Source organism: Grammomys surdaster, unplaced genomic scaffold (genome assembly GCF_004785775.1).
Source record: "Grammomys surdaster isolate TR1022 unplaced genomic scaffold, NIH_TR_1.0 126391, whole genome shotgun sequence".
Lineage (NCBI taxonomy): Eukaryota > Metazoa > Chordata > Mammalia > Rodentia > Muridae > Grammomys > Grammomys surdaster.
In genome coordinates this window covers 15,345,578-15,366,473 of record NW_021621185.1, presented here as the reverse complement: position 1 = coordinate 15,366,473, position 20,896 = coordinate 15,345,578, and the positions used below count along the sequence as shown (strand labels likewise).

The 20,896-nt window shown below is 48.6% G+C and overlaps 1 protein-coding gene across 1 annotated transcript in view; it reads left to right on the top strand.

Moving 5' to 3' along the window:
• Thbs4 (thrombospondin 4) overlaps positions 1–16,572 on the top strand; it is a 45,060-nt gene extending 28,488 nt beyond the window's left edge. Inside the window, exons 11-22 of the mRNA XM_028760099.1 lie at positions 4,256–4,360; positions 4,606–4,713; positions 4,971–5,130; positions 6,483–6,601; positions 7,466–7,518; positions 10,023–10,216; positions 11,663–11,841; positions 12,917–12,965; positions 13,049–13,245; positions 13,877–14,049; positions 15,694–15,833; positions 16,345–16,572. Coding sequence (XP_028615932.1) covers positions 4,256–4,360; positions 4,606–4,713; positions 4,971–5,130; positions 6,483–6,601; positions 7,466–7,518; positions 10,023–10,216; positions 11,663–11,841; positions 12,917–12,965; positions 13,049–13,245; positions 13,877–14,049; positions 15,694–15,833; positions 16,345–16,406 — 1,539 coding nt within the window. The 3' untranslated portion in view covers positions 16,407–16,572. The remainder of the gene's footprint in view (positions 1–4,255; positions 4,361–4,605; positions 4,714–4,970; positions 5,131–6,482; positions 6,602–7,465; positions 7,519–10,022; positions 10,217–11,662; positions 11,842–12,916; positions 12,966–13,048; positions 13,246–13,876; positions 14,050–15,693; positions 15,834–16,344) is intronic.
• The last annotated feature ends 4,324 nt before the right edge of the window (positions 16,573–20,896 follow it).

The following is a 20,896-nucleotide window of genomic DNA, read 5'->3' as shown; positions in this document are numbered from 1 at the left end:
AAAAATTCTGCAGAAGGTCATAGGGAGTTGGTGCCACATAAGGGCTTCACCATTCAGGTGCCAACGTGGCTGGTTACTCCTCAGCCAGGAGATGAGAAAGGAGAGAGCAAGGTCAGCTGCACCTCAGAAACCTAACTGAGCCAGTTATATTCTGTACCTGTCTCAGTTGTAACTTTTTAAGTTTGACCCTGACGTAGGCACAGCTCAATGAATGGTCAATCTTCCTACCCATTCCCATCCCCAGTGTCTGGGCTCCTAGCTGAGCCCTTTATAAAGAAGCTTTCTTCCCACAACACATTCCGAAACCCCAGGATCACAGTCCTCAGGGGTCTGAGGCCCTGACATCTCAGTTGACTTCAGTTGCTTGCTTCGTTCTGTTACGGGCTCCAGGGGCACAGTAGGCGAGCCTCAGCCTATGCTGCCATGACCATGGTGAGTCCCCCTGAGCAGCTGAGCAGCATAAAAAATCTCCCCTCTTCTGGGCAAGGTGTGGTGGTGCACCCTTGTAATCCCATCCCTGTGAGTTTAAGGTCAGCCTGTTCTATTTAAAGAGTTAGTTCCAGGCTGTCCAGAGCTACATGGGGAGACCCCATTTTTTGTTTTTTGTTTTTTTGTTTTTTTCTTTCTTTCTTTCTTTCTTTCTTTCTTTCTTTCTTTCTTTTAAATCTCTTTCACATTCCACCTCAAACTTAGACTTCTTTATCTTTCTGGCTGGAGACTGTTCCACCTGGGTATCCATCCCATGTGCAGTCACCAAAGGTAGATGCTGTTGTGTATGTCAGGAAGAGCATGCTGACAGGAGCCTGATATACCTGTCTCCTGAGAGGCTCTACTAGAGCCTGACATATACAGAGGCGTATGCCCACAGATCATGGGTTCCCCAATGGAGGAGTCAGAGAGAAGACTGAAGGAGCTGAAAGGGTTTGTGGCCCCATGGGGAGAGCAACAATACCAACCAACCAGAGCTCCCAGGGTCTAAACCACCAGCCTGGGAGCACATAGGGAGGGATCAATGGCTCCAGCTGTATATGTAGTGGAAGATGGCCTTGTCAGGAATAGGTGGGAGAGGAGATCCTTGGTCTCATGAAGGCTGGACGCCAAGTGTGGGGGAATTCGAGGGTGGGGAGGTTGGGGGGGGGGGTGGGGGGCAATCCCAAAAAAGACGGAAGGGCACATCTTCATAGAAGCAGGAAGAGGGGGAATGAATAAAAAAGTCCCTGGGGCCGGCCCGGCCGTGGAGCAAGGGGATAACATCTGAAATATAAATAAGATATCCAATAAAAAACATATTCAAATATGCTAATTTTCAAAAAGGAAAAAAAAATCTCTTTCACATTCCACCTCAGACTTAGACTTCTTTATCTTTCCGGCTGGAAACTTTCCCCTGTTCATCTTTATCAAATCGGAAAATAAGACTGAAAACTTCAATCAATCAATCAATCAATAATTAAATAAATAAATAGTACATTAAAGCCAGCCCTCCACAACAGTCCTAGTAACCTAGAGCAAGGCTCTGAGGTGGGAATGTGCTATGTCAGAGGAAGAAAAAGAACCAAGCTTCCCCTGTCCTGATGATCGGGCATGTCATTACACATATATGCTGTTTTTGAAAGTCATTGAAAAGCAAGGATGTATCTGTGCTTAAATTCTCATTTTCTGTGAACAAATCTATGGTTCCTCCAGGATGGTGGGTGACGGGGCTCTTAATGTGTTTTTGAATCTGTAATAAGGCACGACAGATGGTAAAGGATTAATAAACTCGGTGTGACTACTAAAATAATTTAATCTGCCAGAAAATGGCTCATTAAAAATGTATTTGTTCCTAAAGGGAATTTTTTCCTCATTAAAATGAGTAGCAAATCGGACCCACAGCTGAACTTTCCAGGCCTTGCGAAGGCGAACTGAGGAAGTCCTTGAGAGGGATGGGGCTTTGGGGAGGAGCCTTTGGCCTGGGGTGGAGGAGTAGTGGAGATGATTCTGCACAGGGAGAACAGAGGGGGGACAGGTAGGGAGCACCAGGGATGTTCTCAGAGCTTTGTTCCCTCCTGGTGGTCCTGAGTCTCCTCAGCTTCCTCCCTCTTCCTCCTTCCAGCTGTAGTCAAAAATCAAGTCTGATCTCCCTCTCCTGCAATTGGTACCTCCCTGGCTTTCTGTGAGGTCTCCATCTCTTTCTCCTTCTGTCCTTCCCTCCTAACCTCTACAACCATCTTCCCACCTCCACACCCCTAGTCCCCAACCCTCACTCCTTGCACCTGAGTTGGGTCTCAAGCCCCACCTCACACCTAACAGCTTTTAGGAAGGGTTTCCTCTCTCCTTGGTGGATCAGATATCCCAGCTGACGGGCACCTTGGGATATGGGTTTTATGCAAGGGAGAACTCAGAAGTGCACATTAGCTAAATGCAAGGGGTAAAAGTCGGAAGAGGTCAGATGAGGTTAATGCTCCCAATTCTGAGAGCCTGAGCAAGGTGCTGACCCAGGCTGAGTTCCTGTGACTCTTGTATAAAAGGGACAATGATGACCTTGCAGTGTCTTCTTAAGGACTGAAGAAAAGGCTGGGAAAATCTGCTTTAGAAAAACTATTGGCAGATAGACCAGAGAAATGACTCAGCAGGTAAAGATACCAGCCACCAAGTTCACACACACACACACAGACACACACACATATGCACACACATACACACACCACACACACACACCACACACATACATGCACACATACACACACACACCACACACACACATGCACACACACGCACACACATACCACGCACACCACACACACATATGCACCCCCCACACACACACACCACACACACATATGCACACACCCCCACACACACACCACACCACATACACAGCACACACACATGCACACACACACAACAGACACTTTTAACCTTCTGTCCTTTCCTGCAATGCTGTAAATGTTTTTTTAAACTGACAAAAAATTGTTACTTCCCACTTGACCTGTTGGCAGTGATGCTTACTGTTGGTTTTCTGGGCAACGGATGCTCAAGGGGACACATCAAAGGAGGGTGGGAGAGGTACACAGGCCCTGCACTGACAACACCAGTGGGAGCCACCTCTGTTCAACAAAAAGGATTTGAATAGATAGAGATAACGCACCTTCAAGTTTTCCTCTTTGGGTGGAAATTGACCCCCACAATATCTTTGGAGCCAGAAAGATGGCTCAGCAGTTAAGGGCACCTGCTGCTCTTGCAGAATACCTGAGTTAAAATTTCAACACCCTTGTGTGGATAACAAGTCCCTCTAACTACAGTTCCATAGGACCCCATGCCTTCTTCAGCCTCTAAGGGCACATGTACATACATGGTACACATACATACTCTTGGGCACACATCTGTACATATTAAACTAATAAATGAACCTATGAACCCAGTATCCCATGAGCTAAACTAGTACTCGCTTGGGACAAATGCACTGAAATGATTTAAGGTAACATGGTCAGTCATAACAAAGCTGTTGGAAGCCTGACATCCCAGTAGAAGACCCATTGAGTCTGTCAAGGCACAGTCAGTGCTTGTCTGAGTCATAGGACCAGGAGCCAGCGGAGATGTCACCTATCCATCTCCCTTTGAGCCTTTGGATTTTAGAATCATTAATCCATTCCCATGTAACTATGTATTGTTTCAGGTTTTTCTTGCTTTGTTTGTTAGTTTTCGGGGGGGGATTGCATCCACACATATGAGGCCAGCTGTCTTCTTTCATCCCTCCCATGTCTTTTTGAGGCAGAGTCTCTACTGAATGAGGAGCTCACTATCTGACTATCCGGCCAGCAGACCCTAGGGAGGCTCCGGCCGCCACCTCTACAACACTGGAATCGTGGACATGAGTGCTATGCCTAGCCTTTCCTGTGGGTGCTGGGGACCCAAATCAGGGCCTCACGCTTGTGCAGCAAGCGCCTTATTAAGACTGAGGCATCTTTCCAGTCCTTGTTTTGTTTCTGGGGCAGAACAGAACCTCATGTAGCCCAGGCTGGCTTTTAACTCACTGTGTAGCCGAGGATGACCTTGAACAGATTTTAATCCTCTTGCCTGTACCTCCTAGGTCTCCCGATGTTGCAGGCATGGTCCACCATGCTTAGCACAACTGAATTGTTGAATCCCATCTCTGATGGATGTGAGGCTCCTGAACCTTCCCCTGGGGACCCTCACAGGGCAACAGAGACACAGTCGGTCTCTGCTTCCTTAAGGAGTGTTTTTTCTAGGGCTCTAACAGGCTCTCCCTTCGCAGTGTGGTGTTGGTTGGGCCGGTGACGGCTATGTCTGTGGAAAGGATGTGGACATCGACAGTTACCCCGATGAAGAACTACCGTGCTCTGCCAAGAACTGCAAGAAGGTAAGAAAAGCAAGCTTTGGGAAGAAGTACCCTGTGGTCTTCCAAAGCCATGTCTTAATGACTTTGGGAAGGTTGGTCTTATTCTATGTAAAAAAAAAAAAAAAATCAAAGTAGCTGCCTCTCAAGTGGTGCAAACAAAATAGTCATAACCAAGCCAGGAAGGCTAACTCAATCTCGAGGTCAGAAATACTTGTTGATAGGAAACAGACGGATAGGATATGATTCTGAACTGTTTCCCCCGTCAGGATAACTGCAAGTATGTACCAAACTCTGGCCAGGAAGATGCAGATAGAGACGGCATTGGAGACGCGTGTGATGAGGATGCAGATGGGGACGGGATCTTGAACGAGCAGGTACCGGCTTTGTCGGGACAGCATGCACACTGAAACACACCAGGGATGGTGGAAGCCAGTCCCTGCCGCTAATCATCCCAAACCTCAGTCTCCATGCCCACGTCCCCACACCACTGCAGCTATGTCCTGTGTCCTGTCCTGTCCTAAACACATCTGTCATGAGTGTTTAAAATATAAAACAGGCAGCCCTGGCCAACCACAACAGTGAGACAGGTATCCATAAGTCTGAGGAAGTCTCCCACCTTCTCGCCATTTAGGACAACTGTGTCCTGACTCACAATGTAGACCAGAGGAACAGTGATAAAGACATCTTTGGGGATGCCTGTGACAACTGCCGGACCGTCCTGAATAATGACCAGAAGGACACTGACGGGGACGGGAAGGGAGATGCCTGTGACGACGACATGGATGGAGATGGTAGGGTTGTTTTCCTCAGTCTCTTATTTGGAATTCCTTTGTCCTCTGACCTTCCCGTGAGTAGGAATAGACACCTCCCTCCCTGTCGTTCAGTCTGACGTAGGTCTGGTGATCTAACAACCCTAGATGTTTCTGGTACTTTGTACCACTAACAGGAACTCTGTGAGAGGACTGTCTACTAGTGTCTTGTCGGAGTTGTGTCTGTGGGGCATCTGCCTTCCTGGCCCCTCCCACACCCCCACCCCTCATCATGGGAATAGAGAATTGAGTTTTCAGTAGGGTCAAACACTATACCGCGGCTCCTCCTAAAAGCAGGCCAGGAAGATGTGGCCAGCCCCTGCCTGCTCTGGGAAAGTCTGGGATGTCATATGGTGGCTATACTGCCCATCTCTGGGACTCTACCACAGGGTCTTTCTGAGAGGTCCATGCCAGGAGCAGCTCTGAAAGCCTCATGGAGCTTGAGGAAGGACATTTTATTCAATATGGTGCCCATAGCATATGGCAACTATTGTAAAAAGGCAGCCTAGAAACTGATTTTCTAAGCCGGGCGGTGGTGGCGCACGCCTTTAATACCAGCACTTGGGAGGCAGAGCCAGGCGGATTTCTGAGTTCGAGGCCAGCCTGGTCTACAGAGTGAGTTCCAGGACAGCCAGAGCTACACAGAGAAACCCTGCCTCGAAAAACAAAAACAAAAAAAAAAAGAAAAGAAACTGATTTTCTGAAAACATACCACATTACCAGAAGAACCTCCTTTTAAAAATGCTTCCACCTAAAACACACACATCCACTCCTCCAGTTTATACACACCACCCCTAAAGGCCAGGCTTATCTTGGGTGAGCTAAAGTAATAACTCCATTCCAGTGGTACGCTGATAAACCAGTTTAACTAAATACCCTAACTTGTAGCATTTGTCCATTTCTACAATATTACTCTTCTCACTGTTGTTAACTTCGAAAATCATTGAAAATGAAAATGGGAAACAGGGATTCAATAGCCCCAGGCCCAACTCCTGCACACCACTGCCCAAAGGTCTTGTATCACCATTAAAATTTAGACACCCACAAGGCCCTCTGGGTCAGCCTACCCAATCATCATGGCCTCCTTCTCTGGATGCTGCCACAACCTTTAACACCTTAGACAAATGAGAGTTCACTGGATAGCTGCCTAGTGTGACTCTCCCAGAATCCCTATTTTGAGGACACCTCCATGTTCTACATCTAAAGATGGTGCTGTGGCAATGGTGCAGTCTGAATACGACACCTCAGCCTGACCTCTCAGCAGCTACAAGTCTCTGTTTTCCACCCTTTCCTATGATGTTCTCCTGACCCAAGGTACCATTCTTTTTTTGCAGGAATAAAAAACATTTTGGACAACTGTCCCAGAGTTCCCAACCGTGACCAGCAGGATCGGGATGGTGATGGTGTCGGAGATGCTTGTGACAGCTGTCCTGATGTCAGTAACCCTAACCAGGTTGGTAAGACTGGGGTCACACTGCAGACTGAACTCCCTGATACAAAGATGGACCGGCATCTAGAGAAACCCAGCCCTGCTGTTGCCTGGTTCCTTGCTATTGTATCAAGGCTTACAAGGGAAATGACATGCATTAGGCCTTAGGATGATGGGACCAAAAGGATCCAGTGGAGGTCGTTGACAGCCACACTGATGAGTTAGGGTGGGGACTCTGGAGACCCTTGGGAATTACCTCACGTGCACACAACACTGATGACATTCAAAGCATGAGCTTAATGACGCCCAAACAAGTTTCAAATGTCAAAGAAAGCAGAATCATGGACCCGAGCCTAGTCACATGGCCCTTTAGTTCCTCAGTCTATGTGTGGACATTGCAGAGTAAGTTCAGTCTGTGGTATGTTGTTTCCCCTCCATACACCTGCTGCTTGCATCCCTGGGTGTGGTGAGCAGTCTGTTAAGCCCTGAAGCAGATGAGAGGCCTACTCTGCCTCACTCCCTGCCCTGTCTCAACTCCAACGTACAGAAGCAACATAGAGTGTTTGACCCACGCCTATGGCTGCCTCCCTTCTGATCCAGCCAGAGTACCCAGTCTCTGCCTGCCAGTGTGCCACCCAGAACTCTTCCCAGTCAGCTCAGCTGGTGTGTGGGCAGCCCCTCCATGAAGCTTCATATTTTAAAGGGCTTTTTTGAAAATGCAGCACTGTGCCTACACCAATATGGTGTTGTCCTTTTGCAGTTTTGTGCTAGCCTGGTTCCCCAGAAACAATCCCTGAAACCCAGTGAGGATAAGCCAGGCTTGCCTTCTTGGGAGCAGTCCATACGTGCAGGCCCAGTGGTAAATAACACATTCTGCTCTCTTTGCAGTCGGATGTGGATAACGATCTGGTTGGGGACTCCTGTGACACCAACCAAGACAGGTATGGCACACCTCCCAGCTGCATGGAAACAGGTGGGAGTCTGGGGACAGTGGGGATTGTCAGAGCTTTGTGCTGCCAGGATGCTCCAGGATGTGTGGATAGATCAGGTACCACGGAGATAGTCGGCCCACCTTTGCTCTGGGCCACTGTACCCCCCTGAAAGTGCTACGCAAGGAAGAGCGATGTCAGCTTCACCCAGCACTTACACAGTATTTCGGAAGAGAAGTCAGATCATGGAGCCTTGCAGGAGGGCTTTGGAGTGAGATAGCCGGATGTCATTCATGACCTAATCTCTGTGTGCCTCAGTTTCCTTACCTGTAAAGTGGGAGTGGCTGTATATATATGTATACACACACACACACACACACACACACACACACACACATATATATATATCATGGACGTTATGAAATTGAGTTAGCCCAGGAAACATGCCTTGTGTGGTTTCTGTCATATAGCTAGCATTTGTTAGATGTTAGCCCTTTTACTATAATATGAGGAAAAGTCCACCACCCCCTAACAGAGGGGCTTGCTGGGAGATCACCGGTCTTTCATTGTCCTTGATGCTTTTTCTGTCTCATTGAGAGGAATTATTCTGTGTGAGAGCATTCCAATGATCTTCCTAGCCCAACATGGAGTCCTCCGTGAGGAAAAGGGAGGGCTGGGGACCCAGCTCAACGACAAAGCATTTACCCAGCACTTGCTAGGTCAGGAGTGCAATCGCCAGCACCATCAGGAAAGAACCAGAACAGGATGGAGAGTGGAGCTGGTGCTGAAGGAGAAAGGAAGAAATAGCTACCCTCGCCCTCAGCACCAGGCGTCTGCATGCTCATCCCTCCTAGCTCCCTTCATCCCCATCCCTCCTTGGGTGCTTCGTGGGAAGGTGGTCAGGGCAGATCTAAAAGGGTACGGATCCCCAAAGCAAAGTAGGACAGCACGCAGTTATTCTCCCAGTAACTACAGCAGAGTCAGTTCACGCCCGCGTTGCTCAGGGCGGCTCCTCCGAGGTCCCATCTTCTCCATGCTCTGTCCTTACTGCCGCGTGCATCCCAGTCAAGGGAACGCAAACATTTCCTCAATCTCTTAGAAGCTCGTTACTTCATCAGAACAGTAGGGACAGTTACCACACCTCACAGGTTAGGTGAAAACTCACAGTAATATAGGGCGAGCTTCAGCACACGGCTGTCCCTTGGCAGGAGATGGTGGTTGTTGTTATGGCAGCACAGGAGAGACTGTCACTGACACATCTGACATTGCTTCTCTGTGTCCCAGAGCATAAGGTAGGACTGGAGCACTGACAGCTACCCCAATGATGTGTGGTGTGCATCAAGAATGTTCCCAGTGACCGGTCAGCATGTACTCCGATTACCATCTATAGAAATGTCTAAAATAGCCTATCCCACTAGCCTCTAGATATTTGCCTAAAACAAATGACTCATTCTGCCACATTTTAATTCCCATGAACTTGAGCCTCACCAGGAGGGGGCTAGGAACTACTTGTTTCTCCACAGAAGTGGCAGGGCTCTCTCTGCAAGTAGTGATAACCCAACGAGCTCACTCTTGTGCTAGGAGAAGTGCAGAAAATCGGCTTCCATGGTATTCCAGTGTCCATGTTGAACTCACTCTCTCTGGGCCCCTCTGACTCCAGTATGAAAAAGAGGGCTTCCCTCTGTGTCCTCCCTAGAAGGTATAGACAGTTTCTAGGCCAGTTTCTGTCTTGAGTGAGGCAGAGTGAGAAGAGGATCCACTCTGATCCCTAGTAGCCATAGAAGGTCCCAGAAGACTCAGAGGGTCCTCAAAGAGACAGAGCAGTTGTACTCCACAGTTGGCCCTCCATCCTGGAAAGAAGAAAGTCAGGTGAACAGAGAGTGAGCTTCCTGGGAGGTCCCTTGGGTCAGCTCTGGGGTACAACCAGTCCACCCACTTCTGGGAAGAGTGGCCATCTTCAGGTCCTGAGGACCCTCACAGGGTCATGAGGTAGGAATCATGAAAAACAAGGTAACAGAAAACATCAGGGGACTTAACTACTAGAGGCAGGTGCTTAGAAGATGCTTTTTACAGGCCTTAAAGTTGGCTCAGTGTCCAGGCTGCCCTTTGAGGTGGGCCTTGTTTCTATCGCTATCTTATAGACAAGGAATGTGCACCTCTCTGGCCCAGCATCATGCCTGAGGCCATTGCTAGCCAGTGCCTGAGCCAGGACTCACACATGTCCCCATGCCTCTTGCCTTACACATTCACACTTCCTTGGAGCGAGGAGGTATCATCGAGCAGTCCTTAGAGATGACAGCCACCCAGAGTCACAGATTATAGAAATAGACTCTTATCTTCCCAAACTGGAAGCGTCTGGCTTCTTTCAGGACACAGAGGAAGTGGGGTAGTCGTTTCTGAAGCCGCTTTATCAGAGAAAGGCCTGATAGGATCTGCTGAAAGCCAGCCTGCTGACAGTCCACCAGACTCCCGCCTGCGACCAGAAGTTCAGTACTAAACTAATCTTTGCCCTGCAGTGACGGGGACGGCCACCAAGACAGCACAGACAACTGCCCCACCGTCATCAACAGTGCCCAGCTGGACACTGACAAGGATGGGATCGGCGATGAATGTGATGATGATGATGACAACGATGGCATCCCAGATTTGGTGCCCCCTGGCCCGGACAACTGCAGGCTGGTCCCCAACCCAGCCCAGGAAGATAGCAACAGTAAGCATGCCCAGCCCAGGGCTGCCTGGGACACATAGCCCTAGACTCCCCGAAGCCACACGAAGGGATGCATACCTCCCTAGAGGATCCTCTGCTTTCCCGCTTCCCACCAGCTTCTGCTTCATATCCAGCTTGCGTAGACAGTAGACATCCGTAGACAGCAGTCTGCAACTGGGCTGGAGCTGCTTAGCCTGGCTGCTTCCTGAGCTGGTCTGGGATGAGATCACATAGAACATGACCCAGTTACATGCTAGAGCTGGGTCCTCAAAGGCCCTCAGCACAGCTCTGGTCTTCCTTGCTCCTGCTACTGGGAATGGGGAAGGGAGCCACAGAGAAAGAAATGCACAAACCAGCACGTCCGTGGGGACTGGGTGGGTAAGGAACCAAGTTCACAGAGTCAGATACAAGCTGACGCGGGTGTGAGGGCTCATCCCAGCAAAGTTAATGCAGCGTCTCAGGTGTCATCTCAGCCCAACAGAATGTACCCGTTGGCACCTGTAGGGGACACCAGAGTTAGTCTTAGCAATATTCTGTTGACAATAATTCTGGTTATGCATGTATGTTAGATATTTGTCTCAGGCCTAAGATGTACCAGCTAGTGAGCTTACCTGTGCATAAGAACTTTCTAGGAAAGAGTGGGGGGCTGTAGAAAAAAATATTAAAAATCCCAGCCCAGAGCCTTGGGCTTTGGCTATTGAGTTCCCTGAAGAAAGACACACTCACAGTCCTTATATTTACAATGAGCCCCAAGCAGTACCAGAGCTGGACAGCTGTCTGCCCTCCATACTGTTAGGATCTACTTTCCTATCGATAACCCCGAGTTATCACTTACTCTGTTTCACCTGGGCTGCTCTTAGCTCCAATTGGGCAGCATCAGGACCACGTTCTCCTCTCTCTCATCCTATAGCCGTTCTCTTTTCTCCTCCTGCATGTTCTTCTTCCTCCTCCTCCCCTCCTCATGGTCCTCTCTTCCCAAGCCCACAAAAACCTCATCCCCACCTATGTCTCTTCTGCCCAGCTATTGGATGTTGGCATCTTTATTTACCAATCAAAATTAACTGGGGGGAGGGAGAGGGTCACTCAGTGTTGTGTGGACTCTCTCTGTCTTTGGGGTAACCAGTCTTGGGCCCCAAATTAACATTAGAATACAAGCAGCATTAGGCCAACCCACTACAAGGGGCAACCTTTTAGACTGGTGTTGCAAGAAATTCCACGTGGTTTCTGGGTGGCCTGATTGGCTGTCAAAGGGCTCCAGAATGTGAGTCAGATAACTCAACAAACCTCTCCTAACTCAAAAAAAGAAGAAAAAAACTGGCCTAAAGGTGGGAGCCTGGCCTTTTCTGTCACTGCCCAGTCCCCTTCTCTACTGAGGAGTGAGCCTCAGCATCCCTGAGCTCCCGTGAACCTCAGCATCCCTGAGCTCCTGCCTCCTCCCTTCACCCTTAGATGATGGAGTAGGAGATATCTGTGAAGCTGACTTCGACCAGGACCAGGTCATCGATCGCATTGATGTGTGTCCTGAGAATGCGGAAATCACCCTGACCGACTTCAGGGCCTACCAGACTGTGGTCCTGGACCCTGAAGGGGATGCCCAGATCGACCCCAACTGGGTGGTCCTGAACCAGGTACACATTACATGTCGGCAGCAGTTCCACTCAGTCCCTCTGCCCAGGAAATCCTGGGAATGGTGGGCCCCATATGGACGTCCTGGGATTGGTGGGCCCCATACGGAGGGCATTGGCTCCCACGTGGCTCTATTCTTTTAGCACATACTCACCTCATGGTCTTGAGGGACTACACTTTTCATGGATGTTGAAGTTGACCCTTCCCAAAGTCTCTATGATGGCTCGTGGTGGCACTTTGGAAGGTGGCTAAGACGGCTGGAATAAGAGCCCTGGCAATATGACCCATGAGCCTCCCTTCTCATCTTTCCAGTAGACTGCCCCGTGTGTGCCCCTAAGTATGCCACTGAAGAAGAAGGCACAGAAGCTCGTAGTTTCCAGAGTCACAAAGCACATTACAGCAGTCCTCAGTCCTCATTTCATTGCTGTTGCTGTGACAAAACTCTGACCAGAGAAACTTAGAGGAGGAAGGGTTTGTTTCTGCTCACAATTCCAAGTTACAGTCCACTGTTTGGGGGAAGTCAAGGCAGGAGCCTGAAGTAGCTGGTCACAGCACGTCCGTAGCTGAGAGCTGAGAGAAGCGCATGCGTGCGAGCCTATAGTCCACTGCTCACGCCCTCTGCTCATACAGTCCTAGACCAAACCCAGCAACGGTGCCACCCACAGTGGGCAGGGTCCTTCCACATCAACTAACACAAGCAAGACAATTACCCCACGGGTGTGCACGGAGCAACCTAACCTAGGCAGTCCGTCATCGGGCGTCTCTTCCCAGGTGATCATACACTGATTAAGCTGACAAAACAAACTAGCCATCACACTGGCCATCGGAATACATGTCATATCCTGCCTGGTTTATTAAGTCAGCTTATGTGACAGTATTAGCAAAAGCATCTCCTCACAACACCGAGCTTTCTTTAAAACATCTTGTCATATACGCACCTCCTTTAGGTCAATATCAAACAGAACAATGCTTGTTCTGTACTGGACTGTACACACTCACCTCAGTGCCTGAGGTTCTGGGCTACCCCAAGTTCTCTCAGCCCCCTCAAGTCCTGAACTCCCTCCCCTCTCTCCACAGGGCATGGAGATTGTGCAGACCATGAACAGTGACCCTGGCCTAGCAGTTGGTACGTCCTGGGCCCCTGACCATGTGTGTAGCGTTCTGCCAGCTGTTAGTGTAGCCTTTTCTAACTGCATCTCATCTCCACAGGGTACACGGCATTTAATGGAGTTGACTTTGAAGGGACCTTCCACGTAAATACCCAGACAGATGATGACTACGCCGGCTTCATTTTTGGTTACCAAGACAGCTCCAGCTTCTATGTGGTCATGTGGAAGCAGACAGAGCAGACGTACTGGCAGGCTACACCATTCCGCGCAGTAGCCGAACCTGGTATTCAGCTCAAGGTAAAGGCGGTTTGAATCCCCATGCCTGCTTTTCTTCTGGACCCTTCACCTTCCTTTAAGTTTAGAGTTCTAAAAGTCACTAAATTAATCTGAGAAATGAATACAGTCACGGCAATGCTTGGCTCAGGGAGCCTAGAGCAACAACCTTGCCTTCCTTCTGTTGAACCTGTACCTTTCAACCTGTGTGACTCATGCTGCAAATGTCAGGCTGAGTGGGGTCAAAGAGGGCAAGGTTTAAGGCATACCTGAGGCAGACCGTTAAAAGCTAGCCATTGTCTTCAATCAAAGGGATGACTATACAGGGACAATGGGCTACTTCCGTCACTCGTGCTAGGACGGAAAGCACACTTCCGCAGCCAAACATCTGTTGGAAGCCCCCAGTGGGCAAATAGGCAAAGCAACAGACTATTAGGAAAAAGAGGGCATGAATAGCATAGAGCCATCCACTACTAAATTCCACAGGGCTGGGCTGGCTCAGTAGAAGTGACACCGAAGGTTTGTGCTTTTGCCGGCATAAAACTGTATAGCCTTGCAGTGAGCATGGATTCACCTCCATGTTTACCTCAGACACCTGAAGCAGAAAGGATCTTCATGTATCCTGACCTAACATTTTCCTTATGTCTTCGTCCAGGCTGTGAAGTCTAAAACTGGCCCAGGGGAACATCTCCGAAACTCCCTGTGGCACACAGGGGACACCAGCGACCAGGTCAGACTGCTATGGAAGGACTCCAGGAATGTGGGCTGGAAGGACAAGGTATCCTACCGCTGGTTCCTGCAGCATAGGCCCCAGGTGGGCTACATCAGGTAGGCTGGGGGCCCTCTGCCGTGGACGGGGAGGGAAGCACTCGGTACACTCTCCAAACCAGAATCTCCACTTCCCTGAGCAGTCCCAACCTCAGTCCCTGAGAGTCCTCAGGGCAGGACTCCCAGAAAGGTGGGGCAAAGACACCAGATTTAACTGATCCCTGGACAGTAGGGCCAAGCTGCAGAGCCAAGGTACTTCAGGGGAGGCCATGCCTTGGGTGTGCTCTCAGGGAAGCGTGAGAGAAGAGCTGATGAGGGAACAGCAGAGAAGAGATTCAGCTGAGATGGCACCCAGGCATTCCAGAGACTCCTCCAGGCCCCATGGATCCCTCCTCGTGCACAGTCCACACTGGCAGTCTATCCTGTGTGCACAGTGTGAGCTATCCATACCGTCAGTGTGTGTGATGGCCTCTGTTTCTTTATAGGGCTGTTTTGTTTCTGGTTTTGTTTTGTTTGTTTGTTCAACTGCTCTTGTTGAAATGTAGTCAGTGTTCAGGCCCTAGACTTGCAACATTTGTGTGGTAGGTTCAGGGGCACGTGGATTGCTGTTTCCCAGGGTGAGAAGGTACCAGGTAGACCAATGTGTCCAGTAGAAGTAAGGTGGTGAGAGCTAATTCATGTTCTGTTCTCCGTGGTCTTATGTCATCTGACTTTGGTCACCCCACAGGGAGACCGGAGTTCTTACCTGACTGAGCTCAATGTGCCTTTTCTGCCCCAAAATGAAATCCTAGAAAGTATAACCCCTCTATGTATATAATTTTAGAAGAGTCCATCTGAACCCTAAAACTGCAGAGAAATAAGAATTGATTACTATACAACCAAATAGGAAATGCTTAGGCACAGCTACATCAGAAGACAAAGGAAACAGCCCCTTAGAACAATTCCTAGAGTTGCATGAAGGTAGCATTTAAACACAGAGCAGTGTGTCCGACAATTAAGTATAGTATAAGTATAGTATTGACAATACTGATACGTGAACTGATTCTTAATTTTCTAACAGAACAGCTTGCTCAGGCATGACTCAGTTTACCCTGGGGAACTGAGTTTAACTTAAAATCGGTGCAGAGGACAATGATGCTCAGGGTAGAACGCCGTTGCTTCTCCCAGGTGCACCTCACCTTCCCAATGTCTAGAGGACACTCCACAAGGGTATGGAGTGCAGGACAAGCTTTGCCTATTCACTCCAGGATATTATAAGGCATGCAGAGTCTTCTGTCCCTCAGTGCTACTATGACAACTGAAATTGCCCCACAGCTGCCTAAATCTGCTTATCAAGGCTCTGAGAGCCCAGCAGTGAAATCAGCTAGACCTGAGGAAGAGTGAGCAGGGGTTCCAGGTACGGTATCCAGAGAAAATAACTCACAAGACAGTGAAGTCACGAAACCACTGTCTGTGAGCCTATTTCATTTTAACTCACCAGCAAGTACCTATTCAGGAACTATGCACCTGACACCATGCTGGGCCTGTTAAAAACCAAGTTAGGGAGCTGTGGATGCTTGGCTCCTGTCCTGGGGAACTTCTAATCTCACGGGGGGAGGGACCAGCTAGAGTCAGTGGAAAACAGACCGTGTCTGAATAATGCGGTAAGTATGTAAGTCAGAAGTGGGACCATGTCCTCACCGTGGACACCTGTGCTCTCTGCAGGGTGCGGTTTTATGAAGGCTCGGAGTTGGTGGCTGACTCTGGGGTTACCATAGACACCACCATGCGTGGAGGCCGACTTGGTGTGTTCTGCTTCTCTCAAGAAAACATCATATGGTCCAACCTCAAGTACCGCTGCAACGGTAACCTCCTTGCTTAGTGCCTCTCAACAGTACAGGGGGGTGACGAGAGAGGACGGTACCTGATTTCTGTAACACACATCCTCCCCCAAACCTGAAGCTCACACCACGTGCTCATTAAAACCTGATGTTTCCTGCATAACACAAGAGAAAGGCAGAGCCAGGCTTTTCCTGTTTCCCAAATCTGAAAATTGAAACCCATAGAATTTAACTGCGTGGTTAGAGTTAGGGGTTCAGTGAGAAATTCCGTCAGTTTAATTTACAGGCAGGCTTTCTTTTTCATCAGGCTCAAACATAATCACAGACTGAAAAGGCACTCTGCCTGTTAATTTTCTCTAGGCCTATGAATAAGCCTTGCTGGGCTTTAAGCCAACAATTTACAACAAAGCAACCTGACATAGAAAATGGCTGCAAGCCTGTGGGAGTCTTGGGCGAGATGACAGCGCCCCCTACAGGAGGCCATGATTCCAGCATGGAAAGAGCCTCACTAACCACCAACCGATTCTTGTTGCAGACACCATACCAGAGGACTTCCAGGAGTTCCAGACCCAGAGTTTCGACCGCCTGGATAAGTAGGCCAAGAAACAATCTCACAACTGCCTTCCCAAACAACAAAAACAACATCTTTTTAAAACTTCCTATAATTCTCTTTATATTACCATGGCTTTTCTTTTTACCAACCCAAATACATCAAAACTTTTTATATGAATGTGGAAATAAAAAAGAGATTATTTCTAATAACCATGACTGATACTCAGTTGTTTCTAACTGGAGCTCAGGCTTTGATGGTTTGTGTTGTTTTCTGAGGTTCTGAGGCTTGAGATTCAGACAACCAGACAAAAGGTTATTTCTAGGGTGACTCTATTTAGTGCCACACTAAAACCTGCTTTCCCTTCACACAGTAGCCTCTTCATTCTTGGAATGGAGTCTCCAGGGCAACACCACGGGCTTCCAGGTGAGGTGACTTCCTGAGAAACCTGAAGGAGATTTGCTTTGCTCCTTCTGACACTCCCCCCACCCCCAGCCTTTCTGTCACCCCCTTCCACAGACACTTACATTGGCTCCCTCTAGCGTCCTGTGAGTCAAATGGGAGAAAGCAGGATCTTGTCATTGTATTCAGATCCCATAGCACCAGGCATGAAGTAAATAGCCAGTAAGCATTGGCTGGGCAATAAAGGAAGAGTGGCTGCCTCTTAGGTAACAAGAACAGTGGGATGTAGACAAGTCAGGTGACAATGACGGTAGTGCCAGTCGCTGTGTGTACAGGGCAGAAGCTTGCCTCAGCTGTATATTAGCTGCTACTTTCTAGTAGTCAGTCAAGATACCCAGAAATTGTATAAATCCCATTGAGGTTTAATTCCAAAGAAGCTTGGCAACTTATTTTCTTATTATTTTATGGTTTTAGATGGGTTCTCATATAAACCAGACTGGCTCCAAAGTCTCTGTGTGATCACTGTGAGCTTCCGGTCCTGCTGCCCCGACTTCTTCATACTAGGCTTAAAGTCTTACATCACATCTGGTTTCATGTCCTGCTACGTATTGAATTGTAGAAATTCTAACCACCCGAGCCTCAGCCACAGCTCAGCAATGTGTTTTTCATTCCCATAATTCCCTAGAGTATCATAAATCATAAATTATAAACATTCACCCTAGTTTTACCCTGGCTCTAGTATTCAGAGTGTATAGTCATGACAGATGTGAGCTATGCTGGATTTGGGGGGACATCTTCCTGAGCTGTAGAGCCTAGGAGGAGGTGGTAGCTTCTAAGTCAGGACATCAAGATCACAGTGAGTGGGGAACTTATGCCAGCCCATCCTCACTGCGGCTGACTACCCAGTCTCCTGGGGAAGTCTGCTGGTAGAGCAGCCCCATGACTGCCAACGGGTCTTCTCAACCTCTGGGTAAAAGACATCTACAGCCCTTTCTTCTGAAATCCCTGGCAGGGGGGAATGGAGCTCAATGTCTGGAAATGCTTACCTTTCAAGCATCCCTCTTTTACAGCTAACACCAAGGTAGTTTCTCAAGTCTCAAGTCTTTTCAGAGCTCCGCCGCTCTCTCAGTCTTCTGCTCTGTGGTAGGGGTATATTACACCTGAATAGCTATCTGGATGTTCTTGCTCTGGGCCTCTTGGTGTTCTACCAGGCACTGTGAAGAAGGTTCCAGATCTTCTTCTGGAGAAATATTTCTTAACACTGAAGCCTATCAAAGCATGTACACAAAAGTCGTCTACGAGGCAGGTGTGTTGGCTGATCAGACCCAGGGAGTTTAGCTTTAATCTTTCAGCATCCTCCAGATCATCCCTTCTTCCCATCCCCTCTTGGGTGATGCTCCCTCTGCCTTGGTGGGATTGATACAGGCGTCTCCCTCAGAGCTGAGCACTCAGACAGTCAACAGCACTTTGAAGGGGTGAGGCTCCTCTGCTCTAAGTGCCCACTTCAGCTGAAACTTCCCTGGCAGGGTTGACAACAGTGTCAGCCTCTAAACACGTAGAAGGCGTCAACGTGCCAACTTAGTAAAACAACAGGTCTCCCCTAGAGCCTGTCATCTCCCAAGCCATGGGCTTTTGACCAGGTTTACAGTACCAGGTGTGAATTCCCTCCTATAGAGTGGGCCTCAGATCCAATCAGAAAGCAGTTGCTTACCCCCAGAACCTTCACGCTCTGTTGCACCAGTGGGAACATTTTGCATGTTGGGACCACTACTGGGAAAGGAAGACCATGGACGTCCCTAGAAGCCTCCATAACACTGTGAAGGCTAACAGGCAGGGAGGAAGCTTTCAGGTCAGTTCTAGCTCTCTTTCTCTAAGACTCCTCCTGAAAATCCAACTTGATATGAATGGTCCTGGAGTTGAAGCAGACATAATCACCCACCATAGGAAGTCATCCCAGTATCTATCCTCTGCTGATTGCCTCTGATGCTTAGGGTATAGGAGACATCACTGTGAGGGAAGCGACAGGATATAGGGGAGAGCCCTTGGGTATCGCCTAGGGTATCAGGACATAGAAGGAGGCAAAAAACAGGATTCATAGACATTCTGCCTCTGCCTGGTAAGGACAGGAGACCCTTCCTTCTCCCACCCAGGGCACTAGCCTGTGTTTCACAAACCGAAGTGAGTGTGTTTCTTCACTATCCAGGTAGACTCTAGAGTCAAGAGGATGATAGAGACACAGAAGGTAGTCACTGTTATTTAAATTCCATCAAGCATTATTTTATGGTCCAAATTAGAAAGCTAACAGGGAAGGAAGCAGTTAATATAAATAAGTAAACAAGGAAACCCTGAAGTGAGGCATCTTGGGAACCAAGTGGCTGGTACCGCGAATTGGGAGGAGGAGAGGAGAGGTTCCGTTCGGAGCCTCACGCAGTCCTAGCAGCACTGGCTTTTTCTAGAATAGGTTTTATTCCTTTTACCTTTCCTTATGTGTGTCATCCAATGCATGGTAGAAAAGACAACCCTGTCAGGCTAATGATAAGGAGATGCCATTATAATGAAGCAAAGGTCAATTAGTGGTCACCTTTGTCCATGTAACAGAGCCCACAGTTACATCAGCCTCCAGCATGTGGTTGCCCCGTCTCCTCTGTCTGTCTGGCCTACTCCCATAATGATGGAAGCTTCATGTATAGAGTAATGCTTTTCTCTTGAGCCTAAGTTCTTTCTCCAGTGGCAATAGAATGCTTATCCTAAGGTTAACTGAAACCACGACCAAAATAACCCTTCCCTTTTTGCAAACAGATCCTCATAAATGCCGTTACAATAAAGGAATGTTGAATAACACAGAAGCAGGCAGGGACAGGGGACCATAGGGGACACAGGCCCACAGATCCCTCCTGATGTGACCATGGTCATGCCTCATCCCATACTTTGAAGCTAATAGACCACATAGAGGCCTTGAGTCTGTTTGAACCTATGTAATTTTCTTGCATTTATTTCCCCAAGCCCTAAACTTCCCCCATGGGCCTATTTTGAGGTGTGCAAAAGTCAGAAGAGGGTCTAGGTCGCTGACTCATCCATTGTAGCCTCACAGGAATATATCTTGCCCCCCCCCCACCCAAATGGTATAGTCAGATTCAGGATAACACGTCTCCATATCTGAACAACCTCAGAGGTCAATTGTCTTGCTGTTACTTTTCTGTTGCTGTGATAAAACATCATGACCAGGGTAACTTATAGAAGAAAACATTTAATGTGGGGACTCACAGTTCCATAAGATTAGAATCTGTGACCATCACAGTAGGGAGCATGGCAGCAGGCAGGCAGGCATGGCACTAGAGCAGTAGCTGAGAGTTTACATCCTGAATGACAAACACAAGGCAGAGAGGACTAACTATTAATACCAAGTGCTTTTAAAACCTAAAAGCTCACAACCACTGACATGGTTGCCCTTCCCTATCCTTCCCAAACATTTCCACCAAATGAGGATCAAGTATTCAAATATAGGAGCTTACGGGGGGGGGGGGCATCCTCATTCAAACCACAACATTAATGATCTAAAGAGTAAGCTTATCTTTGGTCATCTTGGGCCTCCTGGAAAAATAAAATAGCTACCCCAGAGATACTTTCTGAAAAAGTCAGGCTCACCAAGGAAAGAAACTGGAGTTGTTCAGGAGGCAGGCAGATGAGAGGAAGGAGAGAAAAGGGGTCTGATCCAGAGGCGGGACAACGTGAGAACCAAGTAACGTTGAAAGTGACATGCGAGGTGGTCCTGCTGCTCAAGAGGCAGAGGGGAGGCAGAGGGAGGAGAGAAAGGGCTGGGAACAAAAGGTGAGAGTCTGAAGTGGCCCTGTCGATCCCATGTCTATGCAGCGTGAGGTGACAGAAGCCTCTAATGGAGCAGTGTGACTGTGGAATGGATTCTTACACTGTACTCTAAGAGCAGAGGTGAGGGCTCCCCACGGCCATGCCTGCAAATCTACCCAATGGCTCCACTGAGCATTGTGAGAAAACAGTGCTGGAAAGCAGATCCCCACAAGAACACCCTGTACCTGCAGGGCCCCAGCCACTGTGGGTCACAGAAGATAAGGCCTCATTGTCTAAAACCACCCAAACTTCCTGAGGGGAAGATGGAGTT